Genomic DNA, 15,195 nt, shown 5'->3' with positions numbered 1-15,195 from the left:
AGCGCTCATCAAGTGCGGTTCTTCGTTAATCTGTGGGTCGGTGTTGTTGGGGACTGTTTAATTGGGGCGTATCTGCTACCTAGGCCATTAAATGGCAGGTACTGTTACAATTTTATCGCCAGAGCATTGCCAGAATTGCTGGAAGACGTCGCACTCCCTACGAGACAACGCATGTGGTTCCAACATGACGGGACGCCGGCACATTTCACTCGTCGTGTGCGTCGATTCCTGGACCGACGGTTCCCAGAAACGTGGATTGGCAGAGGTGGTCCTGTACTGTGGCCTGCTCGATCCCCAGATACGTCCCCTCTGGACTTTTTTGTGTGGGGAGAGATGCGCAACCTTGTTTACGGAACTCTTGTTGCATCAGAACAGCATCTGGTTGCCCGGATAGTAGCAGTAGCAGGAACAATTCAGGATAATCCTGGGGTTTTTGCCCGTGTCGAACAGAACATGATCCGACGGTGTAACCTTCGTTTATGTGTCAATGGAGGCATTTTTGAAAGTCTCCTGTAATTGAAATTGGGTTGTGTTAATGTGTTGTCTCTTTCTCATAAAAAATGGAAAATTATTTGTTGGTTTCATTAATTTGCCGCCAGAGAAATCTTCCTCTACCCGTTGAAATACTTCTCATAGGAAAAAATTGCATTAGGGAAAAATATTTGTTTTGATGTCCCCTACAACCCCCCAGAGTCTGTCGGTTTAAATACTTTTTACCCTGTATAAGCAGCAAGGTTCGCTAAACGGCCGTTGAGGAGACGCTGTTGGTAGGCGCCTGATTCATCTGGCCTTTCACTTGCCCAGCAGCTGCACGTCTATTCGCCCATTCACACCTCTGCAGCCGTCGTTCACGCCTGTCATCTATGGCCCTACCTGCATTTCGCCATGCACGGCATGCTTTAAGCATGCCGGCACGCGAACAGTTTTGGAGAATCGGAAATGCTTCCACCCTTGGCCCGAAAGCAAATGATGATGCCTGTCTGGACGTCAGATAAATCGCTCCGTTCCCGCATTACGAGAACTACTACACTGTTTACTCATTTCCCCGACTTGCTTTTATGTGCCCTGCGCTGCCAGTGCTGCCACTCGCCGTCTGTGAGACGTTATTACACATAAACGTCGAACATAGGGGGTGGTTACATTAATGTGACTGGATCACGTATTATGTCCGATGTTCGCTCACATCAAGAAACCCTGGCTACTTACATATTCAGAGGTATATCGTCGTTTTGCACTACTGTTAATACACTGTGTAATCAAAAATATCCGGACACCTGACTGACAATCACAAGTTCGTGGCGCCCTCCAACGGTAATGCTGGAATCCAGTATGGTGTTGGCGCACCCTTGGCGACAGCTCCCCTCTCGCAGAAATACGTTCAGTCAGGTGCTGGAAGGTTTCTTGGGAAATGACAGCCTATTCTTCACTGAGTGCTGCGCTGAGGAGATTTATAGATGTCGGTCGGTAAGGCCTGGCAAGAAATCGCCGTTCCGAAACATCCCAAAGGTGTACTATAGGATTCACGCCAGGAATCTGTGCAGGCCAGTCCATTATAGGGATGTTATTGTCGTGTAACCACTCCGCCACAGCCCGTGAATTATGAACAGGTGCTCGATCGTGTTGAAAGACGCAATCGCCATCCCCGAATTGCTCTTCAACAGTGGGAAGCAAGACGGTGCTTAAAACATCAGTGTAGGCCTGTGCTGTGATAGTGCCCCGCAAAACAACAAGGGATGCAAACCCCTCTTCGGAAAACACGACCACACCATGACACCACCGCCACCGAATTTTACTGTTGGCACTACACACGCTGGCAGATGACGTTCACCGGGAATTCACCATACCCATATCCTGCCATCGGATCGCCAAATTGTGTACCGTGATTTGTCATTCCACACAACGTTTTTACACTGTTAAATCGTCAAATCTTTACGCTCCTTACACCTACCGAGGCGTCGTTTGACATTTACCGGCTTGATATGTGGCTTTCCAGCAGCTGTTCGATCATGAAATTCAAGTTTTCTCACCTCCCGCCTAACGGTCATAGTACTTGCAGTGGATCCTGACGTAGTTTGGAATTCCTGTGGGACGGTCTGGATAGATGTCTGCCTATTACACATCACAACCCTCTTCAACTGTCTCCAGACTGTCAGTCAACAGGCGAGGTCGGCCTGTACGCTTTTGTGTTGCACGTGTCCCTTCACGTTTCCACTTCACTATCACATTGGAAACAGTGGACCTTGGGATGTTTAGGAGTGTGGTAATCTCGCGTATGGACGTATGACACAAGTGAAACCCAATCACGTGACCACGTTCGAAGTCTGTGAGCGCCCCGTTCTGCTCTCTCACGATGTCTGATGACTACTGAGGTCGCTGATTGGAGTACCTGGCAGTAGGTGGCAGCACAATGCACCTAATGTGAAAAACGTATGTTTTTTGGGGATGTCTGGATACTTTTGATGACATAGTCTATCTCTTTGCTGCTCATTTGTAATATTGTCGAGAAATTTTTCAATCATATCTTTATATCCCCTATATTATATGCAGTGTCAGTTTTACATACAAGGTATTTCACACTACAGGCGTATAAATTTTCCGATGTGGTGATTGATCCACCACTTCACTATATTTGTAGCAACTAAAACTTGCTGCCACCTGAAAACCACTCATTCATCAGTGGCAGGTTTCAATTATACCTACATCCACTACTGGCCATTGAAATTGTTACACCAAGAAGAAATGCGGATGATAAATGGGTATTCATTGGACAAATACATTATACTAGAACTCACATGTGATTAAATTTCCACACAATTTGGCTGCATAGATCCTGAGAAATCAGTACCCAGAACAACCACCTCTGGCCGTAATAATGGCCTTGATACGCCTGGGCATTGAGTCAAACAGAGCTTGGATGGCGTGTACAGGTACAGCTGCCCATACAGCTTCAACACGATACCACAGTTCATCAAGAGTACTGACTTGCGTATTGTGACGAGCCAGTTGCTCGGCAACTATTGACCAGACGTTTTCAATTGGTGAGAGATCTGGAGAATGTGCTGGCCAGGGCAGCAGTCGAACATTTTCTGTATCCAGAAAGCTCGTAAAGGACCTGCAACATGCGGTCGTGCATTATCCTGCTGAAATGTAGTTTCGTAGGGGTCGAATGAAGGGTAGAGTCACGGGTCGTAACACATCTGAAATGTAACGTCCACTGTTCAAAGTGCCGTCAATGCGAACAAGAGGTGACCGAGACGTGTAACCAATGGCAGCCCATACCATCACACCGGGTAATACATGAGTATAGCGATGACGAATATACGCTTCCAATGTGCGTTCACTGCGATGTGGCCAAACACGGATGCTACCATCATGATTATGTAAACAGAACCTGGATTCATCCGAAAAAATGTGTTTTTGCCATTCGTGCACCCAGGTTCGTCGTTGAGTACACCATGGCACGCGCTCCTGTCTGTGATGCAGCATCAAGGGTAACCGCAGCCGTGTTCTCCGAGCTGATAGTCCATTCTGCTGCAAACGTCGTCGAACTGTTCGTGCAGATGGTTGTTGTCTTGCAAACGTCCCTATCTGTTGACTCAGGGATCGAGACGTGGCTGCACGATCCGTTACAGCCATGCGGATAAGATGCCTGTCATCTCGACTGCTAGTGATACGAGGCCGTTGGGATCCAGCACTGCGTTCCGTATTACCGTCCTGAGGCCACCGATTCCATATTCTGCTAACAGTCATTGGATCTCGACCAACGCGAGAAGCAATGTCGCGATACGATAACCGCATTCGCGATAGGCTACAATCCGACCTTTAAGAAAGTCGGAAACGTGATGGTGCAGGCATTTCTTCTCCTTACATGAGGCATCACAACAACGTTTCACCAGGCAACGCCGGTCAACTGCTGTTTGTGTATGAGAAATCGGTTGGAAACTTTCCTCACGTCAGCACGTTGTAGGTGTCGCCAGCGGCACCAACCTTGTGTGAATGCTCTGAAAAGCTAATCATTTGCATATCACAGCATCTTCTTCCTGTCGGTTAGATTTCGCGTCTGTAGCACGTCATCTTCGTGGTGTAGCAATTTTAATGGTCAGTTGTGTATCTCTGGTTACAATATTAAAATGTCCTTTCGTTGGTAAAACAAAGTGGAGATTAGACAATGATACCTCGCTAACATCCTAATATAGACGCATTTGCGATAGAATACTGAGACAGCGGTTTATTAATCTTGGAACCGTGCAGATATCATGTCAAAAGCTTGCGAACAAGCACAATCCCCGTATAAATATAAAGGTGTAATGTCTTTACTTATCTTGTTGCAAAGCCATACTAGTTCACATTTCACCAGCTATCGATGACTGTTAAAAAATTACATCATTCCTTTGCAAAAGTCTGCAGTTATATACCAAAGTGGATAAGAAAGTTTCACTTGTTAACCATATGGCAAAATAATGTCCTCTTTGCGTACTATCATTTGCCAAAATCTCGTTTCGACATCTCACACCGGTTGTGCGATATGAGGGGTGTTTCGAGCATTTCATTGTAACGTTGTCACTGGCACGCTGACCGGAAATGTGTGCTCTGTATAAACTGGTGATCGAGACATCCTCTCAAGTCTTAAGAAAAATTCAATGTGTTAGCTAAATTTCGTACACAGCAATATACGTGTGGTCTAACTAGCTTAGCGCCCGCTGCTTCGCTTGCATAGACTGTATGGCCCGCAGAGATTTTTTTCTTTCATTTAACCAATTTTTATGTTGTGCACAAATTGCAAAACCTGCTAAGTTTTTCACGCCAATTAATTCCATACAAACACGGTCTTTACCTAGTGTACTTCTGACCAAAAAGTGATTCTGCTGACTAGGGTCCAAAGTTTTTGTTAATCACGCTTTTTGCGTTCCTGTGGAGTAACTTTCATCCCCTAACACATATTTCTTTATATGTAACCGAGGTTGCAGTAGGTACTGGGAGATGAAGAAGCTTGCACAGGATAGAGTAGCATGAAGAGCTGCATCAAACCAGTCTCAGGACTGAAGACCACAACAGCAACATCATCCAACCGAGAAGTGAAATATGAATTTTCACAAATTTAGCTTTAAAATTTTCTTAATGTGAGTCCGCAGCTCGTGGTCGTGCGGTAGCGTTCTCGCTTTCCGCGCCCGGGTTCCCGGGTTCGATTCCCGGCGGGTTCAGGGATTTTCTCTGCCTCGTGATGACTGGTTGTTGTGTGATGTTCTTAGGTTAGTTAGGTTTAACTAGTTCTAAGTCCTACGGGACTGATGACCATAGATGTTAAGTCCCATAGTGCTCAGAGTCATTTGAACCACTTTTTTCTTAATGTAACGAAGTATTTTCTTAAAAATTTTCATCTCTTACTGCGTTCACTTAGGGGTTGAAAGTCTAGAAACACCGAAACAGGTTTCTTTTCTTTTTTTTTAATTTCTCACCAACAAGTGAAATACCAACTGTTATCGGTGCAGCCTTAAAAATGCCGTAGTAGTTCTTTAGTAATTCTTTATTTTACACAAACTTTCAAATTAGTGGTCTAATTTCCAAAAATGCTGAGACACATATTTCTTTAATTCCTACCGAGAAACAAGGTACCGTTATCAGTAGACCCAGCTTTATAACGTCCTATCAAAAAACCTACAGTATAGGATCCACACCCTTTCCAAACTTCTAGTTTCTCTCCTTAGCAGTTTCGGCTGGACCATGATCAGTCGCTTTTACACTGGTGTCCAAAATTAAAGCAACAAGCGGAAATTTTCAAAGGCTTCGTTTATTTTGCTACAAAATACACTGAAGTGGCAAAGAAACTGGTATAGGCATGTGTATTAAAATACAGTGCTATGTAAACAGGCAGAATACGACGCTACGGTGGGCAACGGCTGTACAAGACGACATGTGTCTGGCTGCACGGGCGATGGAACACAGCGTCTCTGAGGTAGCGATGGTTCAAAATGGTTCAAATGGCTCAGAGCACTATGGGACTTAACATCTGTGGTCATCAGTCCCCTAGAACGTAGAACTACTTAAACCTAACTAACCGAAGTTCTCTAACGCTATAGATACAGCAATAAGGAATAGCGCAGTAAGCAGTACAGTTGAAGAGGAATGGACATCTCTAAAAAGGGCCATCACAGAAGTTGGGAAGGAAAACATAGGTACAAAGAAGGTAGCTGCGAAGAAACCATGGGTAACAGAAGAAATACTTCAGTTGATTGATGAAAGGAGGAAGTACAAACATGTTCCGGGAAAATCAGGAATACAGAAATACAAGTCGCTGAGGGATGAAATAAATAGGAAGTGCAGGGAAGCTAAGACGAAATGGCTGCAGGAAAAATGTGGAGACATCCAAAAAGATATGACTGTCGGAAGGACAGACTCAGCATACAGGAAAGTCAAAACAACCTTTGGTGACATTAAAAGCAACGGTGGTAACATTAAGAGTGCAACGGGAATTCCACTGTTAAATGCAGAGGAGAGAGCAGATAGGTGGAAAGAATACATTCAAAGCCTCTATGAGGGTGAAGATTTGTCTGATGTGATAGAAGAAGAAACAGGAGTCGATTTAGAAGAGATAGGGGATCCAGTATTAGAATCGGAATTTAAAAGAGCTTTGGAGGACTTACGGTCAAATAAGGCAGAAGGGATAGATAACATTCCATCAGAATTTCTAAAATCATTGGGGGAAGTGGCAACAAAACGACTATTCACGTGGGTGTGTAGAATATATGAGTCTGGCGACATACCATCTGACTTTCGGAAAAGCATCATCCACACAATTCCGAAGACGGCAAGAGCTGACAAGTGCGAGAATTATCGCACAATCAGCTTAACAGCTCATGCATCCAAGCTGCTTACAAGAATAATACACAGAAGAATGGAAAAGAAAATTGAGAATGCGCTAGGTGACGATCAGTTTGGCTTCAGGAAAAGTAAAGGGACGAGAGAGGCAATTCTGACGTTACGGCTAATAATGGAAGCAAGGCTAAAGAAAAATCAAGACACTTTCATAGGATTTGTCGACCTGGAAAAAGCGTTCGACAATATAAAATGGTGCAAGCTGTTCGAGATTCTGAAAAAAGTAGGGGTAAGCTATAGGGAGAGACGGGTCATGTACAATATGTACAACAACCAAGAGGGAAGAATAAGAGTGGACGATCAAGAACGAAGTGCTCGGATTAAAAAGAGTGTATGACAGGAATGTAGTTTTTCGCATTTACTATTCAATCCTTACACCGGAAAAAGCAATAATGGAAATGAAACAAAAGTTCAGGAGTAGAATTAAAATTCAAGGTGAAAGGATGTCAATGATACGAATCGCTGATATTGCTATCCTGAGTGAAAGTGAAGAAGAATTACGTGATTTGCTGAATGAAATGAACAATCTAATGAGTACAGAAAAGGGACTGAGAGTAAATCGAAGGAGGACGAAAGTAATGAGAAGTAGCAGAAATGAGAACAGCGAGACACTTAAAAAATGGCTCTGAGCACTATGGGACTTAACATCTGTGGTCATCAGTCCCCTAGAACTTAGAACTAGTTAAACCTAACTAACCTAAGGACATCACACACATCCATGCCCGAGGCAGGATTCGAACCTGCGACCGTAGCAGTCGTGTGGTTCCAGACTGAAGCGCCCAGAACCGCTCGGCCACACTGGATTAATGGTCCTTAAGTATATGAAATAAAGGAATTCTGCTACCTAGGCAGCAAAATAACCAATGGCAGACGGAACAAGGAGGACATCAAAAGCAGACTAGCTATGGCAAAATGAGTATTCCTGGGCAAGAGAAGTCTACAAGTAGCAAACATAGTCCTTAATTTGGGGAAGAAATTTCTGAGAACGTACGTTTGGAGCACAGCATTGTATGGTGGTGAAACATGGACTGTGATCAAACCGGAACAGAAGAGAATCGAAGCATTTGACATGTGGTGCTACAGACGAATGCTGAAAATTGTAAGGAGTGATAAGTTAAGGAATGCAGAAACTGTAGAGGAAGACAGAGATTGGAATACATCCAGCAAATAATTGAGGACGTAGGTTGCAAGTGCTACTCGAAGAGGTTGGCAGAGGAGAGGAATTCGTAGCGGGCCGCATCCAACCCCCCTCCAAAAAAAAGGGGTGTGATCACCTCTGGCACCAACACAGACCTGACAGCGTCGCGGTATGCCGTGAAAGATGTCATCAGTCTCATGTTGAGGCAATAACGCCCATTCTTCCTGCAGAGTTCGTCCCAAGTCTTGGAGGGTGGTTGGTGGATGCTGACGTCACTCAACCCTAGTGCATCCCAGACACGCTCTATGGGATTCAAATCGGGAGGGTGAGCAGGCCGTGCCATGCATGGAAGATGTTCCATTTCCAAAACAAAAAAAAAAAAAAAACGTTAACGACCTGTGCACTATGAGGACGTGCATTATTGTGCATCAGTACAGACTCTGGACCCACAGCAGTCGTAACAAGTAGCAACCGCACATGAGTTCCTCACGATACCTGATAGCAGTTAAAGCCTACCGATTCACCCATACATGAAGAGCGGTCCGAGCGGTCAACGTAATCCCTGCCTACACAATTACGGATCCTCCTCGATATCGGGCTCTATCCACTAAGTTTCGGACTAGAAATCGTGTTCCACGTTTCGTCCAGTTACGAATTCGTCGAGAATCACTCGCACCGGCCGGTGTGGCCGAGCGGTTCTAGGCGCTTCAGTCTGGAACCGCGCGACCGTTACGGTTCTAGGGGCTGATGACCTCAGATGTTAAGTCCCGTAGTGGTCAGAGCCATTTGAATCATTTTGAATCGCTCTCCAGACCAAATCGGGACTCGTCTGTGAAAAATAGCGCTGGCTCACTGTTCGAACGTCCAGTTGGCATTTGGACGACTCCACTCTAGACGTTCCCTTCTAGAAAGACGCGTCAGAGGTAGACACACAGCAGGTCTCCAACAACAAAGGCCACTCTACCGAAGCCTTCTGCATACTGTTTGCCTCGCCACAACACGTCCAGTTGACGCTGCGAGGTCAGTTGACTGTTGCTGTGCAGTATTAAGGCGGTACTTCTCTTTCTGATGTCACATGTGGTCGGCCCTGCCCTGGTCTTCGTGATACAGTTTCGGTCCCTATAAACTGTCGCCACATCCGAGAATCAACAGAATGGTTCACATTAAGCTACCAGGCCGCACGAGTTAGCGACTGTCCTGCTTCCGTGCTTGCTATGCCTCTCAGCCGCCAAGTGTCTATTAGGCGTCTTCCCTGTGCCATATTGCACGGTCTGTGCTGTGTACACAGCGATTGCCGATATGGAACTACCTGACATATACTAGCCCGTTGGATGGGTGTCCTGACGTCATCGCTGGCCTGGTTGTCTGTTGACCAGAATGCTATCTTCCACGCGGAACACGATCGAACGGACTACTGTTGACAGCTAGTAGGATTATACTCTACTGGCCATTAAAATTGCTTCACCACGAAGATGACGATTGCGGTTTATCGTATCGCGACGTTTCTGCTTGCGTTGGTCGAGATCCAATGAATGTTAGCAGAATATGGAATCGGTGGGTTCAGGAGGGTAATACGGAACGCCGTGCTGGATCCCAATGGCCTCGTATCACTAGCAGTCGAGATGTCAGGAATCTTATCCGCATGGCTGTAACGGATCGTGCAGCCACGTCCCGATCCCTGAGTCAACAGACGGGGACGTTTGGAAGACAACAACCATCTGCACGAACAGTTCGACGACGTTTGCAGCAGCACGGACTATCACCTCGGAGACCGTGGCTGCGGTTACCCTTGACGCTGCATCACAGACAGGAGCGCCTGCCATGGTGTACTCAACGACGAACCTGGATGCACGAATGGCAAAACCTCATTCTCTCAGATGAATCTAGGTTCTGTTTACAGCATGATGATGGTCCCATCCGTGTTTGTCGACATCGCGGTGAACGCACATTGGAAGCGTGTATTCGTCATCGCTATACTGGCGTATCACCCGGCGTGATGGTATGGGGTGCCATTGGTTACACGTCTCGGTCACCTCTTGTTCGCATTGACGGCACTTTGAACAGTGGACGTTACATTTCAGATGTGTTACGACCCGTGGTTCTACCCTTCATTCGATCCCTGCGAAACCCTACATTTCAGCAGGATAATGCACGACCGCATGTTTCAGGTCCTGTACGGGCCTTTCTGGATACAGAAAATGTTCGACTGCTGCCCTGGCCAGCACATTCTCCAGATCTCTCACCAATTGAAAACGTCTGATCAATGGTGGCCGAGCAACTGTCTCGCCACAATACGCCAGTCACTACTCTTGACTAACTGCGGTATCGTGTTGAAGCTGCATGGGCACCTGTACCTGTACACGCCATGCAAGCTCTGTTTGACTCAATGCCCAGGCGTATCAAGGCCTTTATTACGGCCAGAGGTGGTTATTCTGGTTACTGATTTCTCAGGATCTATGCACCCAAATTGCGTGAAAATGTAATCCCCTGTCAATTCTAGTATAATATATTTGTCCAATGAATACCCGTTAATCATCTGCATTTCTTCTTTGTGTAGCAATTTTAATGACCAGTAGTGTATTTTGACTAAGACACAGGACGCGGAAACAGCGGTTTGTTGCTTTAATTTTGGACACCAGTAAATCTGAATGTTGAAACGTGCTAATTAATTTAGTCTGCTGAGCTTATTTGTTATTCGGTCCGCTCCTGGTAGCTGAGTGGTCAGCTACCAGTGCCGGGTTCGATTCCTCCGCTCAGGTTCAAATTCAAATGGCTCTGAGCACTATGGGACTTAACATCTGAGGTCATCAGTCCCCTAGAACTTAGAACTACTTAAACCTAACTAAGGAAATCACACACATCCATGCCCGAGGCAGGATTCGAACCTGCGACCGTAGCGGCCGCGGGGTTCGAGACTGAAGCGCCTAGAACCGCTCGGCCACAACGGCACGCCCTCCGGCCAGGGACTGAGTGCTTTGTTGTCCTCATCTTCGTCATTTCATACCCATCGACACGCAAGTCGCCGAAGTGGCGTCAGCTCGAAAGACCTGCACCAGGCGAACGGCCTACCCGACGTGAGGCCCTAGCCACACGGCATTTCCATTTATTTGTTGTTTGCTTTATTCCAGTTTTTGAGGCGTTGCTACTTTGCTGAAAGCAGTGTCGGCGTTTCGGTTGCAGGTGCACATCTTCACGGGCATCCCGTTCGCGAAGCCGCCGGTGGGCCCGCTGCGCTACCGCCGGCCCGTCCCCGTGGACCCGTGGCACGGCGTGCTCGACGCCACCGCCATGCCCAACTCCTGCTTCCAGGAGCGCTACGAGTACTTCCCCGGTGAGTACACCTACCACAAACTTGCCTCAGCTCGTTCACTCACAAACTTCTAACAAGGGAACCTCCACATCGCACCCCCCTCAGATTTGGTTATAAGTTGGCTCATTGGATAGGCCTTGAAACACTGAACACAGATCAATCGAGAAAACAGGAAGAAGTTGTGTGGAACTTTGAAAAAATAAGCAAAATATACAAAGTGAGTTGTCCATGCGCGAGATAGGTAACATCAAGAGAAGTGCGAGCTCAGGAGTGCCGTGGTCCCGTGGTTAGCGTGAGCAGCTAGGGAACGAGAGATCATTGGTTCAAGTCTTCCCTAGAGCGAAAAGTTTACTTTCTTTATTTTCACAAAGTTATAATCTGTCTGTTCATTGACGTCTCTGTTCACTGTAATAAGTTTAGTGTCTTTGTGTTGCGACCGCACCGCAAAACCGTGGGATTAGTAGACGAAAGGACGTGCCTCTCCAATGGGAACCGAAAACGTTTGATCGCAAGGTAACAGGTCAACCGACTCCTCCACAGGAAAACACGTCTGATATATTCTATACGACACTGGTGACGGCATGTGCGTCACATGACAGGAGTATGTTGTCGGCCCACCTTACTTGTACACTTGGCGAATGGGTAAAAACATTCTTCTACCTTGCCCGATTTAGGTTTTCTTGTGGATGTGATAATCACTCTCAAAAAAGTGATGAAAACATAAGGGTTTGTCACATAAACTGCAACAAATAATTGCAACAGTTTCGCAGTCGCACAGTTTTCCCTGTGCTCTGTTAAAACATATGTTTTTGACGTTTTCAAATTTTTCCATGTGTAGACCGTCAAATCCTGCATATGCCCAAGCAAATCTGAACATGTCCTGGAATTTTGGAGAGCGATGTTGATTATGTGTCAGTGCCTGAACTTTGATAAATGACACACGATCACGTAAACAATACTGCTCTGTGTACCTGTGCAGCTTCGCAAAATCATAGAATCTTTTCACAAAGTATTTCACTTGCCGAAAACCAAACACATCTAACGGTTGCACAAGAGATGTACAACCTGGAAGTATGGTAATCACGTCTACTCCCACACTAAAATTGTCTGAAAATAAAAAATTAAACTTTTCACTCGAGGGATGACTTGAACCAAGGACCTCTCGTTCCGCAGCTGCTCACGCTAACCACGGGACCACGGCGCCCCTGAGCTGACACTATCCTTGATATTGCATATGTTGCGCATGGACTACTTAGTTTGTGTATTTTGATTATTTTTTTTTATAGTTCCACACAACTTCTTCCTGTTTTCTCGATTGATCTGTGTTCAGTTTTTCAAGGCCTATCCACTGTGCCAATTTATAACTAAATCTGAGGGGGGTGCGATGGGGAGGTTCCCTTGTGAGCTCTAAAGCCATCGACACACAGTGCGTGCATCTGAACGTACGCTTGCAGCTCGTCGACTTTCGCAATGTGACACGTGCACTCCGCAAATCCACCGTATGGTATTTGGCGGAGGCTACATTCTGTACCTCTGTCACTTTCCCACTTTCCAGTTCCAGCATGCAGGAAGAACAACCGCTGGTTAGCCTCTTCGTGAGCTTTAATCCCTACAATTGTACTGCCACGTTCTTTTCGCGTGATGTACATAGGAGGAAGCAACGTATTGACTGAGTCATCTACGAACATACGCTCTCGCACTTTTTACAGTAAACGACACCGTGATGCACAATCGCTCTCTTATAGCGACTGATACTGGAATTCGCTAAGCATCTCACCAATCCCTTTTTTTTTTTTTTTTTTGGATCCAAGACTGGTGAACAGTATTAAAGTCCTGATCAAAAGACCTTTAACGAATGTGACTGCTTGCAGTGAGTGTTCTGCACACATGTAATCACATGTTAATACCTTTTTCTGTCTATTTAAAGGCAATACATGATATTTCTTTATGTTGAGGCTCAACTACCAAGTCCTGTGCCAGAAGCCAATCTGCAGGTTTTCCTGCATTCTGCCACAGGTTTCTTTTACACTTCTCTGCATACAACAGCATCATCAGTGAAAAGCCTTTTGGAACTTTTGTCGTTTGCCACTTGGTAGTATATAAAGTAGCTTGCCCTCCCAAACCCTTGGATTGTTTTCAATCAAATCTGGTCGGGTAATGCTGAGGGAATTAGATTAGGAAATGAGAGGCTTAAAGTAGTAAAGGAGTTTTGCTATCTGGGGAGCAAAATAACTGATGATGGTCGAAGTAGAGAGGATATAAAATGTAGACTGGCAATGCCAAGGAGAGCGTTTCTGAAGAAGAGAAATTTGTTAACATCGAGTTAACAGATTCAGAAGGATGTAGGTTGCAGTAAGTACTGGGAGATGAAGAAGCTTGCACAGGATAGAGTAGCATGGAGAGATGCATCAAACCAGTCTCAGGACTGAAGACCACAACAACAACAACTGGTATGCAAACATAAAACTTTATCAGCATTAGCACTGTGGGGCTTAGAACCTCCTACCTTCAATAGAAGCAGACATACAGGTAAATATATGTTTTTTCAGCCCCAGCCATGTAGGCTGTCTGCGATTGATAAGGTGTGTGGGAGTAGTTTTCGCCTGCCTTATTGACCTCTTTGGTAGGGCAGCCTGCTCATTGGGTCCAAGAAACAGTTTTCCAGCCCTCGACATGTAGGCTGCCCTGCACAAGCATTTTGTGTTCCCATAGCATTCATCTGCTTTGTTGAGTTGTTTTGTAGGGGCTACATGTGCAGATGGGCAAGGCTGGGGAAGAGTGAGATGGTTAGGGGGTGGGGAGGTAGACAGATGGAGGATGCAGGACGCGAATAGGTTGGGAGAGAGGTAGGATAAGGGGAGGGATGCAGAAAGGAGGCAGGAACATATTGATACGGAGGGGTGGGGAGGAGGAGGAGGAGAAGGAGGAGATGGGCTGAGAGGGGAGCAGAGGAGATCTGTAGGGAGCTGAGGGTAGCAGGAGATGGAGGGAGGAAGAGAAATACAGCTAGGGGGAAGAGGAGATGTAGACAGAGGAGAGGAATGAATAGAGAGGACGAAGTGGACAGGGAGAAAGAGTAGACTGACAGGAAGAGTGGAAGGAGTGGTAGATGGAGAGAGAGTGGAAGAGGAAATGATGGGTGGAGAGATGGCGGAGGAGAAGATGGAGAGAGAGGGAGCATGAGTAAATCGACAGAGCAAGGGTGGAGGAGATGGGAAGAGGGGGGAAGATGAAAAGGCAGAGAGAGTGGCTGGAAGGAGTGGACAGATGGGTTTGAGTACGAGGTGGACAGAAACTTATCGGGAGGAGAAGGTTTGCATAAAGATGATGGAACAGGTGATGTCTGCAATACAGAAGTGAGAAAAGCCGCAGAAATAGGCGTTAATATGTAAGATAATGGTCTTATAACATTCACTTAGAGCTCACAAAAATCATCCTCACTTCTGAAATCATCTCTGTTGAGAATGATACGTTGTCATTGTTGTCTTCTTGCTAGGAGCTGTCACTCAGATGTATCGAACGGCTTCTGGAATCCATCAACATCAGTCTAGTTTATAGAACCTGCTGGGTTTCTTTGGACGAACAGAGTGAAGTAGATTCCACACGATCGTTGTTTACGGAACTCATGTTCATTTCTACAGAGGAGAATTTCGGTCTCCGGAAATGTCATAATACGCGAGCGAAAAATACACGCGTGTCGTTTTGTACACGTGTTAGACGAGGCACTGTGAAGACGGGACTGACCTGTGCTTTTTTTCCAGTTCCTTGGAACACTTCGCTCTGCCAGCGACCAGTGACACACTGATACTAAAAGTGTAGCAACTCATTCGGATGTTGTATCTCAAAAGTGGTATGGGAGATCATTGGAACCTCA

General features: G+C 46.0%; 1 protein-coding gene across 1 annotated transcript in view; it reads left to right on the top strand.

Moving 5' to 3' along the window:
* The window catches only part of LOC126214988 (acetylcholinesterase-like), a 762,016-nt gene that overhangs the window by 23,053 nt on the left and 723,768 nt on the right, over positions 1-15,195 (top strand). Inside the window, exon 2 of the mRNA XM_049941619.1 lies at positions 11,192-11,342. Coding sequence (XP_049797576.1) covers positions 11,192-11,342 — 151 coding nt within the window. The remainder of the gene's footprint in view (positions 1-11,191; positions 11,343-15,195) is intronic.

The sequence above is a fragment of the Schistocerca nitens genome, chromosome 12, assembly GCF_023898315.1.
Source record: "Schistocerca nitens isolate TAMUIC-IGC-003100 chromosome 12, iqSchNite1.1, whole genome shotgun sequence".
Classification (NCBI taxonomy): domain Eukaryota; kingdom Metazoa; phylum Arthropoda; class Insecta; order Orthoptera; family Acrididae; genus Schistocerca; species Schistocerca nitens.
Note: the sequence above shows the minus strand (reverse complement) of the source record. Positions and strands in the feature narration are given on the sequence as shown.